The 12883-nt window shown below is 47.7% G+C and overlaps 1 protein-coding gene across 1 annotated transcript in view; it reads right to left on the bottom strand.

Moving 5' to 3' along the window:
• The window catches only part of LOC311431815 (neural-cadherin-like), a 39926-nt gene extending 28601 nt beyond the window's left edge, over positions 1–11325 (bottom strand). The window contains exons 1-9 of the mRNA XM_084509707.1: positions 11033–11325; positions 6941–7135; positions 6426–6651; positions 5452–5656; positions 4969–5080; positions 2483–2732; positions 2149–2291; positions 493–665; positions 6–174 (exon numbers count right to left, since the gene is read on the bottom strand). Of these exons, the coding sequence (XP_084365833.1) occupies positions 6–174; positions 493–665; positions 2149–2291; positions 2483–2732; positions 4969–5080; positions 5452–5656; positions 6426–6651; positions 6941–7135; positions 11033–11258 (1699 nt within the window). The 5' untranslated portion in view covers positions 11259–11325. The remainder of the gene's footprint in view (positions 1–5; positions 175–492; positions 666–2148; positions 2292–2482; positions 2733–4968; positions 5081–5451; positions 5657–6425; positions 6652–6940; positions 7136–11032) is intronic.
• Between the last annotated feature and the right edge of the window lie 1558 nt (positions 11326–12883).

The raw sequence follows: 12883 nt of genomic DNA, 5'->3' as shown, positions 1-12883 counted from the left end.
CTGACCTGTGTCTGGATCAATGCTGAAGCCCAGGGAAGCTCCGTCACGGTGCATGAGCCCGTACTTCACCTCCCCGTTAACGCCGAGGTCTGCATCGTAGGCTTCCACCTGCAGCACATACGTCCCCGGAGGCTGGTTCTCCAGAACCCAGGTGCTGTCACTGTAGTAAGTGCACTAAAAATAAACCCAAAATCCAGCCCTATGTATTACACCGAGCCGCACAAATTAGCTGCACCATGGCAGCACATAGGAAAACTCAGAAGAAAATCACTTCTATTACACATAGTCACAAAGAAATCAAGCTCTAAGGGAGAAAGAGGATGGAAAAAAGAGAATGAAGACTTTGCTCTTTAAGCGTGAAGAAATGTGTTCGATTACAGACTCATTCAGCTTTACACAGTCCCTTCAGCCCAGCAGCTATCACCAGGAGCCAAGAAGAATTTATAAGCCCAGCTACGATGGGAAAAGAGTATCTGCAGAAAGACATCTTACCTCTCTGAAGACAGGCTTGTTGTTATTTACATCATTAACTCCTACAATAACCTCAGCAAAACTGCTGAGAGGGGTGGGCCCCCCCGAGACGTTGTCGTCTATGGCAGTGATGTTCAGAATGTACTGCGGCCCCCTCAGGCTGGGCAGCGGGCTTCGGCGGAGTTTAATGATACCTGAATTTGGAAGCAAAGTGCAATTTTATTTTACCACACAAACAAACAAAAAAAAGTCAAGACAGCATCACATTTCTCTGCCACTGTGTTTTTGGGTCAGTTTGTATTTTGGTTGCAAAGCGCAGGATTCAGTCTTCACCAAATCACATCAGTCACCACATCAGATCACGCAGTCCTAGGACCAAGGCACCAAATTTTGGTGATATTCAAGTCAACCATGAATATCAAATAAGTAATTTTAGCTGATATGACGCATCTCCACTTGCAGAATATGTGAATATGGTGATTCCTTTTGATTTTTGACATACAGGTGAAGCAGTCAATACAAACTAGAGGATATCATAGAATCACAGAATGGTTTGGGTTGGAAGGGACCTTAAAGATCACCTAATTTCAGCCCCCTGCCATGGGCAGAGACACCTCTCACCAGCCCAGGTTGCCCAAAGCCCCATCCAGCCTGGCCTTGAGCACCTCCAGGGATGGGGCAGCCACAGCTTCTCTGGGCAGCCTGTGCCAGGGCCTCACCACCCACATAGTAAACAATTTCCCTCTTATATCTAACCTAAACCTACCCTCTTTTAGTTTAAAACCATTCCCCCTTGTCCTACCACTACAGGATCGTGTAAAAAGTCTCTCTCCATCTTTTTTATAAGCCCCCTTCCAGTACTGGAAGGCCTCTATAAGGTCTCCCCAGCACCTTCTTTTCTCCAGGCTGAACAACCTCAGCTCTCTCAGCCTTTCTTTGTAGGAAAGAAAACGTTGCACCCTTTGTGTGGTTACCAGGGGAGAGAACTTTGGAGGACAAGAATGGACATAAAAAGAGGGAGATAGAGGCCAGGTGGAGTTTTTCTGTGGTATCTTGTCTTCCCTGAACACATTCTGCATTGCCAGGTGGGGCTGTCCTCATGTTTAAGAACCAGTGTTACAGCTAGAAAAGGGAGCGAAAAGATTTTTTTTTCCCCTCGGTGTTTTTAAAATGTATTTGCTTTATGCATTCAATAATTGTACCTGCAAAGAAAAGCCAGTCAGTTACCTCTCTTTTATTGAACCATGCTTCATGAATAAATGCAAAGATTTAAATGGCTTAAGAACTACTGCTGAGGTAAGATGCCATTTATTATGAGACAGTTGAAACTAGATTGTAGTTACTTGGCAGCCCCATATTGTATTTAGTTTATGTAAAAGCCATTCTCTTTTTAGGATCCATTTTCTCCCATGCTGAACTTGAATTTGGTGTACGGAAATTAAAATAGAAGAGGTTGCTTAGAATTAATACCTATAATTTTATCTTCCAAATTTGTATATGAGGCAATTGCTGTAGACCAGTGCTGAAAAAGGGGTAGAAAAAAGGACACTTGGAAAAAAAGTTGCAGGAAAATTAACAATGGGATTTTAAAACTTGCTCTGAATCTGCCTGAGAGTAACCTGAAGATAAAGCAGGTACTTGCATTGACTTATAATTGTGTTGTATAACCTTTCTTACCTTTCTGGCTATCCAGTTCAAAATTGCCCTCCTCATTACCTCCAGCAATTAGGTACAGCACCCCATCTCCATCAGGGTCCTTGGCCCGAATTGTGGCCACCAAGGCACCGGGACCAGCATCTTCTGAAATGAAAGTTCTGTAACTGGTGCACAGAAGGGAGAAATTGGAGGGTGTTTAGTGCCAGCTTCTAAAGCCTTTCCTCAGATACATTACCAGTGAAACCAGGGGGTACTTACAGATGTACAAAAAAACAAAACAAAACATTTAGCCAAGTGTTATCAAGGTTACACAAAGCATCTGTAAAAAGCAAAGTGGGCATTCAGGGTGGCTTACACGGGCTGGGAGAACACAGGAGCCTCGTCATTCATGTTGGCCATTCGAATGCGCACGGTCGCGGTTCCTGTCCGAGGGGGGTGTCCTTTATCGACGGCTATCACCACGAACTCATACATATGGTTTGCTCGCTCAAAGTTCAGCCTCTGGTTAGAATTGATGACCCCGTGGCGCGTGATGGAAAAATCAGTGCTTTGGACGAAGTAGGCGACCTCCGAGTTGGAGCCAGAGTCGCAGTCTGTGGCAAGAACTGTTAGGGAACACATTTAACACGCTGCAGCAGGGCTTTGGTTATGCTATTTCCTACCTAATAAACTTCAGATAGGTTTTTTTTGGAACAGAAAGTCCATAAAAAGACATCATAAATGCCTCATTTGCAGTAGGAGGCTGGGAACTCGGCAGGAACCCGGGACAAACCAAGCAAGACAGCTCTGCCCCAGCCTGGCTGCTCACTGCAATGCCCTCAGAGCACGGCAATCCCAGCTCTGCAACCTGCTTCCTGCAAACAGCAGTCAGCTCTGGTAATTAACATGCAATCAATATGCACATTGTTTGAGCATTATCAGGCACAAATTGTGTCCTCGCTCTCTCTGGGGATGCCGTTCCAATTTAATTAGCTCCCGGCTACGTTACAGCTAATGTACTTTTTAATTACCTGGCACTGCGAGGTATAAAGAGGGCTTAAACATTCCTCCCCAACAAGTGTTTGCTCAGTACCCACGGAGTCCCATCTGCTCCAGAGCAGCAAAGCAGCAGAGCAAAGAGCGAGAGCTTACATGTTGTATCAGAAGTGATTTGAAGAGCAGGAGCTCACCTCTTTAATTACCCTGCAGTTTTTCCAGCCAGACAGTGAGGCTTCGCCTCATCCCGGTATTAAGCCACCTCCTCATTTGAGCAGGATCACTATTGTGGTTCTAACTTCCTGTGAAACACCTCCAAATCCATTTACAAAAACACATTTTACATGCTCAATTATACCTTTTTTTTTCTTTTTTTTTTTCTTTTCTTTTTTTTTTTTTTCTGACAAATAGGGAATGTGATGCTGGCACGTTACGCAGCCGTCCAGTGCGCTGAAATAAAAACGTTTGATGACCAAACCCTGCGTTTACATCATCCACAGGTTTAACAAGTGGCACAGTTCATAGTTTTACCCAGTATTTACCATAACATACCCCATAATTCACCCGGCATGGCAAGACAACCAAGCTGGATGCGTTCATAAACCTTGCTGCACAGCTTTGCCATTCCGCTTGATTTGGGCGTGGGGCACACATTTTTTTTCCCACAGTTGGGTGAATTTTAATCAGCTTTACAAGTCTCACGGAGAGAACGGCATTCATCTCTTCAAAGAAAATCACATGCTTGGGAACTTCTAGCAGTTAATCGTTCTGATCGACTGGCAACTTCTTCCCAGGAGCCATTAAACCAAAAAATGAGCTGCAGCAAGTGGTGAGCTCTCTGGATAAGTTTGCAGGGAAAGCAGTCCCTGCAGCCCTGCTATCAGCATGTTGCCACATGCTTCTTATCACCACTGTGTCCTGCACAAGTTCAGCTTCAAATTCAGGCAACTTACAGCCTTGTCTTCATAAGACAAGTCCTAGATGTGAATGTTTTCACTGAGACTTGCCTTGGTGCTCACACATTTTAGAGAGTTCATCCCCACCCCGAGGTCTCAGCCTGCATTCCTGTTACCTGGCACCTGCCCGTGCTTCGCTTTGAATACTGACAGCGAGCACATATGCGTTTTCCTGGTTTTAGGCAGAGCACATCTGTGCCACCTGTCACGTCATGATGGGCTACGTCAGACCTGGAGACATCTTCAAAGATGAAAAGCAGAAAGACAGGTTGGAAAATGGACTTTTATTCCTCTTTTTATTGGACTTCATGAAGTGAGACAAGAGGTACAGCGCCATCCAGGTTGAGTCCTCATCTGTGTAACCACAGGATTTTAAAAGTGACTGTGAAGTTTTGGTTGGAACTTGGGGTTTAAAATTATTTCCAACAGCTCCATTTTTTCAAGTGGATAATATTCTGTAAGTGGCTAGGTTTAGATTAGATACAAAGAGGAAATTCTTTACTCTGAGGGTGGTGAGGCGCTGGCACAGGTTGCCCAGAGAAGCTGTGGATGCCCCATCCCTGGAGGTGCTCAAGGCCAGGTTGCTCCCAAAGCAGCATCTCTGCCCCCCTTGTGCAGATGCATCAGCTCAGGGCTCCGGGCATCTCCCTGCATCACCAGCTCTCTCTGGTGCTGCTCTGCCTCATGACCCTGCCTCACACCAGTTGCAGAAGCTGTTCCTGGACCATTCAACTCCATCCTCACCTTAAGGCACTTAAAAATCTACTTCCAGGATACCTAAAAGCCATCTAGAGACCCTGGGGAAGTGCACATTTTACAAAGTCACTGCTCGCTGTAGAAGAGCATTTTCTCATGGTAGAAATGTGAACCTGTAACACCAAATAATGGGCCTGAAGGAAGAGGTGCTCACCTTGCAGAAGAGACGTGCCGACAGGAATGGTTTCGGGAATGTTGTCCCTGGTGTAAATGGAGCGCTGGAATTCAGGAGAACAGTCGTTTTCATCCGTGATATGGACCATGACCTGAGACAAAAGGACACCCTGAGAAGGAATATTGGTTTTGATTCTCAGGAAAACATGCCCCTCACCCTGGATACAGTCTGGGCATTCACTGGAGGTATAAGGATGGGACGTTAAACATTTTCCCACACTACAACACAGAGAGATGTCATCTCCTCCACTTCCAAGCTGATGAGAGGCAAAGCCAAAGCCAAACAAGTATTTCATTGAGCCTAAATGACCCCAGATCAGAGCCCAGACTTTTGCCATGACCACAAGACATCCTCCCTCCCGAGCACCATCTCTCTTCACAAATTTTCTGGACTGCCCACGCATGTAACTCGCTCAGCTCATGAGGTACTGGAGCTGGACAGGACGTGAAGCGATTCCCATACCTCGGTCACGCTGCTCAGCTCGCTCTCAGCCTCCGTGGCTTTCAGGAGGAGGTGGTAGAGGTGGTGCTCGCCCTCGTAGTCCACGGGCTGGCTGAGGTGGAGCTCCCCGCTCCCCTGCCTGACGCTGAACAGCCCGCTGGGGTTCGTCAGCAGCGAGTACGAAAGGGGCTGGCTCTGGAAGGAAACAGCCTCGACCACTGCTATTCTGTAAAGAGGGAGAGAATAATCCTTCGCTTCAGCTCTACAGGGAAAGATGTCAGGGGGTACCTAGAAGAGTGGATGATAAAAGGTGGATTCAGGCTGGAAGTCCCTGTGCTGCAAGAAGCCCCCTTGCCTCTTGTCAGACTGATCCCTGACACAGCAGGGCTGGGATAAAAATGCATTTCAATCCTCTTCTGACCTGAAATTCCCTTTTCTTCCCCTAAGTACCCTTCCCAGCACTTTACGGCAGTTACTGTTCTGCTTCAGTTACATAGATAACTGCTACACTTCTGACTTCCTTTGAAGTTTCAGATTAAGTAAAGGAGTTGGTTCGGATGGACAGGAAAAACAGTAAGCACGGGGCCTTTCCAGATGCTGCTGTCCCCCCTGCAGGCAGTGAAATAAGTGCTTGCCTTTCTACCATGACTTGTGCTCTGAAGCTCCATCTCTCACACCAGCCCCTGGCCAGCACGAGACAGTTGAAGGCCATCTCAGTGAAAGCTCCAGGGAGGGAGCCAAACTTCCCTCCTCCCTATTTGGTCTCTTTTAAGGAGCAAGTGGCACATCTGCAGCAGTTTTTCCTACTTGACCAGCTTATTTGGAGGTTTCTTATTCCTTAAACGCCCTATGGTGTGGCTGCACCTGCTGCTGGGCACCTTAAAACCCCGTGCTGCTCTCCAGCAGTCGAACAGACTCTCAAACACCAGAAAAAGGATCACTTATTTCCCCCCCAGACGATGGTAAAGGAGCTCACCTGACACAGCAGGACTTACTTCTCTCCTGGTGGCGTATTTTCGGGGACAAACACGCTGTAGGACACGTTAGTGAACTGTGGAGGCCGGGAGCCCGCCAGGACGGAGATGGAGGCGTAGGGGCTCTTGTTGCCGTACTCATCCGAGGCCTGCACGGTGACCACGTACTCCTTGTTCCACACCAGGGGCAGGCCCGTCGTCCTGATAACCCCAGAGTTTGCATCAACTTGAAACCGCTCCTCACCACCTACAAGGTACGTAAAGCTGGTGTGAAAAGTGCCCTGCAGCAAGAGCGTTTGCATCTTCAGTGTTTTGAGGTAATCTATCCTCAAATCGTCTACCTAGATCCTATTTCTTCTTCCCTCTCCTTATCTCTTCCTCACACCATGCTGTTGGCTGGTGTAAAAGAGTAAAAGAGACAGGACTGTACAAAAACCAGAGCCTTAAGCTACCGACTGAAAGGATAAAATGGGAAATTGATAAGAAAAATCTGCAGCTTGGCAGATGCTCGCTGTTTTTTTTCAGACCGGACCTACCTGCAAGCAGTGTGTACGTCAGGCCAGCGCTGGTGTTCTCGCTGTTACTGTGTCGTGCAGCGAGCTGGTAGACGAGGGTGCCTTTGCGGGCATCCGGATCAACGCGTGCCAGGTAGGGGTAGGGGTACATGGCCCAGGACAGGAGCTCCTCCTCTGGGGCCAGCAGGGTGACGTGGCAGAGGTACCAGTCATCGTCTGCAAGAGATGCACGCGCTGCTGGGCAGCTTGTTCACAGACCCAAGACGAGGACTCGAACTGCACTGCCCGAAGTGGGTTTATAATGGAAACCTCTGGGAAGCTGAGAAGCAAAAAAAATGCCTAAAGATCACACCCGAGAAATAGTGGTGGTTATTTTGTTTATATCCCCTCTGGCAAAAGCAATCATTTCAGTGTAAAGCAGACAGCACAGCACGTGAGGATGTTTCCGAAGCACTCGGTTCTGTGGCACCAATTACCTGTTTTTTCCTCAAATTAAAAGAAAGTAATTGCCAGGAAACACCTTGTGGACTGAATAAATTAATAAACTTCCATCTCAAATATACCAAAAAAAATGGTTCTAGAAATCCTCCAAATGCTTGTCCTATAAATTTGCAGCTTTCCTTATGAATGACATTTTACAAGAGGAATTTTTAAAAATGTAAGCAAATAGACTGAAAACTATGAAAAGATCAGTGTGTTTTGGTAGAAGCAAAAAAGGAAAAAAAAGAAGAGGGGGGGGCTCGTTTCTTTACGTGGAAGCTGCCTTCAGGCTGCAGACCTCCCTGCAGACACAGCAGTTACTGAGGCAGCAAGGTACAATGCTTGGCGGGCAGGCAGCTTGCACAAAATCTGTTTGTCTTTAACACTACCCATCATCACGGAGACCGGGGGAATTGTCACTTATTTTCAAGATCCTTCTTGTTGTGTGTGTTCTTTTTTTCCTCTTTCAAGCACTGCTCACTCCTCTCACTCAGAGGGTGATACATCTTCCTCATAAACCACCTAGGAAATCACAAATCAGATTGCTCAGACTTAGCAGTTCATCAGACTTTTTCCTAACTAGATGTTGCATGGCTGCAAGCCTCTCTTGTGCCCCAGTTTCTAGTCATTAGTCTTGTCTAACAACAGAGTTATTTATTTTTTTTGCTTATTTATTTATTTATTTATTTATTTATTAACATTTCAGCTGCTTTTGAGCACTCTGGTCTTTGCTGTGCAGTTAGGATCGGTCCCAGGTACTCCAGTACTACCTAAGGATGGAGCAAGCATGGGCATCAGATTCTCATAAAGCAGCTCCCAAACAGCCCCTAGCACCAAAACAGCTGCAGCCCAGTCCTCACCAGCTACACAGCATCCGAGAAGAAAAGCACTGGATCTGAAAAAAAAAAACACGTATGGACATGGTTTGTGAAGACTCTTCCATGTGTATTTTTGTGCCTTTCAGAAATTTCCCCCAATATTTCAATATACACAGGAATTATCTACTTAAAGAGTATTTAAACTTACAGCAAATGTCTTACAGGAGTAATTAATCTCTAACTAGCATTCACTGCTGGTTTTACAAATGCCTTTGGGCCTACAGAAGTGGTATTTACACAGTCATGCTGCCAGCTGTGCCCCCTCCCTCCTGCCCCAATGGCCTTTGAATCCAGCAGCTGATTTGTTCCTACAAGCCTTAGGAAAGCCAGCAGGGATCCCAAATAATGGTTCGCTCTGAGGGAAAGGAAAAGAGAAATCAGTTTTTGCATGGTCTCAATGAGCAGACTGGTGCAGTTCCAGTGTGTCACGAAAATGACGGGTCAGCTCCACACCAAACACTGATGAGAGACTGTAGAGGGTGAAAGTTCTGTTAGTGAACAACAATTGCTGTGCCTGCACTGAAACACCTGTGTGGAAACCACCAGCACATGAGTGAGGACAGCCTTCAAAGGGGAGCAGAGATGCACAAATGGGATGAAGATCAGCTCCACTTCAGGATCGTATTTCCAAAAGCAAAGGCTGTTTGCACACTTGCCTGGATTTGGGGCATCCCGTCCTGCAGCACCAACATCAGCCACACACTGTGCTCGTGGGGTGTGAGGCAGCGGTGAGGGCACGCAGGGATGTTTCTGGCAAGGTGCAGCATTGATCTGGGTCTGAAACAAATTTTTAAGTGCCTTCCTGTTGCTTTAATACCCTGACATTTTGGAAATATAAAATCATAGGCTGTATAAAGAGAGTTGCCAGGCTTGTGTTAAGGATAAAGGGCTGCATATTCTCCACTGGAGATCTCTGCTCCTCTCTTTATCTTGTTACAAGCAGGCATCTGTTTAAGTGATGAGAAATCCTTATCTACCTTGCTAGGAATACTTGTAGCAAACTTTACATTTACCTCATCACTTTTGAAGTTGTTCGCTTGTTTCTGATCTCTACACGTTACCACACATTCTTACCACTTATTTATTGCCTCTGGGTCACTACATATTTTTACAGTGAGATTCTTCCAGAGATACAGACAGACAGGGTAACACAATAACCTTCATCCTGGAGCTTGCTGTTTTGTCTAATGATCCCTGGCCATTAAAATGGTTTTACGGTTCAAGCAAATCCAGCTTTTCCTCTGCTGGCACCTGAACTTGAAGGCATAGCGGTGGCATCCACATATGGCTTTAATCAGCCCGATAGTGGGAAGAGAAAACAGCAGCGTGACCTCTGAGCCTGACTGCCAGGTCAGGTTTCTGCTTCTGGTCTCAGGTTTGGTTTGCTCTAAAAATGTCAGGGGGTGCCAGGAAGAAATGGGCCATTTTTGCATGAAAAAAATAAGCTGTGTCTTCACTGGAAATCAGAGCTGGCAACGTACAAGGTTACTCATTAGTTTGTACAGAAGCGGATTAAGCAGATTAAATGGTTTTCCTTTCCAGGTGGGCATGCTGGTGGAGGTGTTTTTTCTGGCAGAAAGCGCAAAGAACTCAAAACTGCTTGATATTTGAAAGCACGCTGTGGGCTAGGTGCATTTTCAGGAACTTTAGGATTTGACAGATGCCTTTTTAAAAACGTAGCTTGCTGTCGGTGAGTCGCACGGCTCGCTGCTTTTCAGGCTCTGCCTACAACACCCCTGCAGAGGAGGGGGTCCATGGAGCCCTCTCAGCCACGAGGGCAATCCCATGCCCACCACTGCTACTGCTAAATCAGGATTCATGAGGCTTCAGTACCCCATACTCACATTTATTTCAGTAATTCAGTGCTAATACCTCATCTTCTAGGACTACAGTGAGACGCTGCCCTGCGTTACTGCCTTTTTCTTGAAAACAAAAAGCCAACACACAAATGTCACTGGAGAAGCAGCACCCGTGAAATACCTATTTCCACTCACAACACTTTTATGTAAACCACGGCAATTAGTGAGGGTCTGGTGGCTTCATTTCTCATTTAAGGAGAGGATAAAAAGTTGGGCGCATGTCCCATAGTATTGATTGCTGTGTCACCCACTGCTAATTGTATTTGGTAAGTGGCATGAGGAGAAACGAGGAGCTGGCACAAGTTAATTCTGCTTGGCTTTGGACAGTTCACCAGATTTCTTCAGATGAGAACAGGATGCTCAAAGCCTCAGAATCTTTAGTTGTCTTCATAAGGAGGTAGGAAGAGATGCCACGTTCACTGCTGTGCACATTTAGGAGATAGTTTGGATTTTACAAGTGGCTCAGAGGAGCGCCTGAATGACCTTGTCCCACTTGACCATCGAACTCCTTTCTCCCTGAGGCTCATCCCTTGTCAATACTTCATCGGTGCACAGAGAGGAGTAAAAACACATCGCACAGCGTGGGTAATTTACACAACAAGGTCAGTTCCTTTTGCGAGGGATAAGCGAGGCGGTCAAGCAGCACACCTGCGGCTTGACTGAGGAGCTCTGCCTTCACTGCCACAGAGTTTTTTAAGGTTTGGGGCTGGAAATATCGCCCAGCAATTCCCCGTGCTGCTCCCCAGAGCTGCCCTGTCCGAGGAGCGCACCCTACACCGCGCTGGGACCCGCAGTGGGAAGGAGCTCACAGCCCCGAGCACCCCAAATCCCTGTCAGCCCCCAACCCCATCCCCTGTCAGTGCCCAGCCGAGGGTCCCGGCGCCCCGTTCCCTTACCTCGTCCCCCTCCCGTGTGCACCTTGACGAGAGCCTCGGCTCCGCCGCCGGCGGGCAGCTCCCCGCTGAGGTAGAGGCGCCCCGAGGCTCTGTCCACCCGCAGCGGGGCCTGCCCGGGGGCCGCCATCTCGAACCAGGCGCCCGGCGGCAGGGTGAAGACGGTGTCGCCCACCCTCGCCCCCGGGGGCAGGCGGGCCGCGTACCTCCGAGGGCCGGGGGGCGACATCCCGGGTCCCCCCAGCCCCCGGGTGGCCCCGCAGAGGGCCAGCAGAGGCAGGGGGAGCAGCAGGGCAGCCCGCAGCATGGCACGGCTCGGCTCGGCTCGGCTCTGCTCGCCAGCGGGCTCCCTCCATGTGCAGCCCCGGCCCGCCCCCGCCGCCGCTGCCAATGGTGTTCAGGGGGCAGAGCCACCATGTGTGGTGTCCACAGGGCTCCCAGTGGCGGTCCCAGCAGGGTCCCTCCTCATGGTGCCCCCTCATGGTGTTGGGTTGAGGTTTTGCTGCTTGAAATGCGCCTCATGCCGAGCCCGGCTTCGGTGGTCTAGCAGGGGGCTGGTTGCTGTCACCCGCTGTCACCCCAGTGACAACCCGTTCCTACAAGCTCCTGGCCCCCATCGTTACCCCAAGGAAGGTGGTGGGATGAGCCACGTCCCATCCGAAATAAAACCCCAAAGTTGCTCAGCAGGGTGTGACCAGTGACAGGAAAGCACCAGCAGGATCCAAGCAGCGTTAACTTGCTTTCACACCTCACCTTTCCTCTTCGTGCCCTACCTAAAAATAAAACTTGAAAAATTCCCTATCTCCTAAAGGCACCGGAAAGATCATTAAACCATGACACCTACCCTGAGCCAGCCAGAACACTGGAATTTCTGGTCCAGTGTTTATGGTCCAACCATAAGTGGACCACAGGATGATCTTGGAGGTGTTTTCCAACCTTAATGATTCTGTGATTTTGTGGGCACACAGTTTAGGGAAAGTTCAGGTCAGAACTGAGATACAGGTCATCATCTTTAACGCATTGCATCCTACTGGCCTCATGCAACCTCTTAACAAGCAAAGAAACCCACTGAAAATCAAGCAGTCAATGTTAGTAACGTTGCAAGACACGCTATGCTTTCTGGTCTTTTATATTCTCATGCACATTTATAAACATACAGTTTCGTCTACAGCATATCAAGACGTGGGCTGGATTTTATTCATACTACTGGGATAAACAATCCCTCACATGTGTGAACCCATGCCCTCTTAATATGTAGCTAACATGATTTTCATGATGTAAACTTAGGCACCTGTTGGCAGAAACGTATTATATTTATTACCTTTCCTGGGCAGGACACTGCCGAGGCAATCGGATGGCTCGTTCCACATCGCCCCATTTTCCAAAGGAACTCGAGTTTTGCTGTGAAACTGAACCCAAAACCAGAGACTGACCTGGCGTTAAACAAGGAGGCAGTGCCAGCAGGAACAGTGGATGGCTCTTGGCTCTGATAGGAAACAACGGAGAAAATAAGTAAATAAAAATACATTAAACAAGCTCTTTAGGAATCTTCAGGACACCATCACCTTCAGCAAAACTCATTTTTAGGATTCTTCTCAAGCAAACCTGATGGGGTGAACTGGGGACCGTGCATCACAAGCGGTAAATCTAAGGCCTGCTGTTGTGAGGCCGAACCAGCAGCAAGCTCAGTGGCCCTGCTCTGACTGCACCCAACACAGGGTTATCACGTCAGGGAACAGATCAGATCACTACAAAATGAGCCCTCCAAATTTAATTTTTTTTTTAAAAAACAAAGACTTCTGCTCTAGCATACATTTATCCAGGTGTAAGTAACGTGGAAATAGATTTAAATTA

Source organism: Aythya ferina, assembly GCF_964211825.1.
Source record: "Aythya ferina genome assembly, chromosome: 2".
Taxonomy (NCBI): Eukaryota; Metazoa; Chordata; class Aves; order Anseriformes; family Anatidae; genus Aythya; species Aythya ferina.
This window is presented reverse-complemented; position numbering and strand designations above follow the sequence as displayed.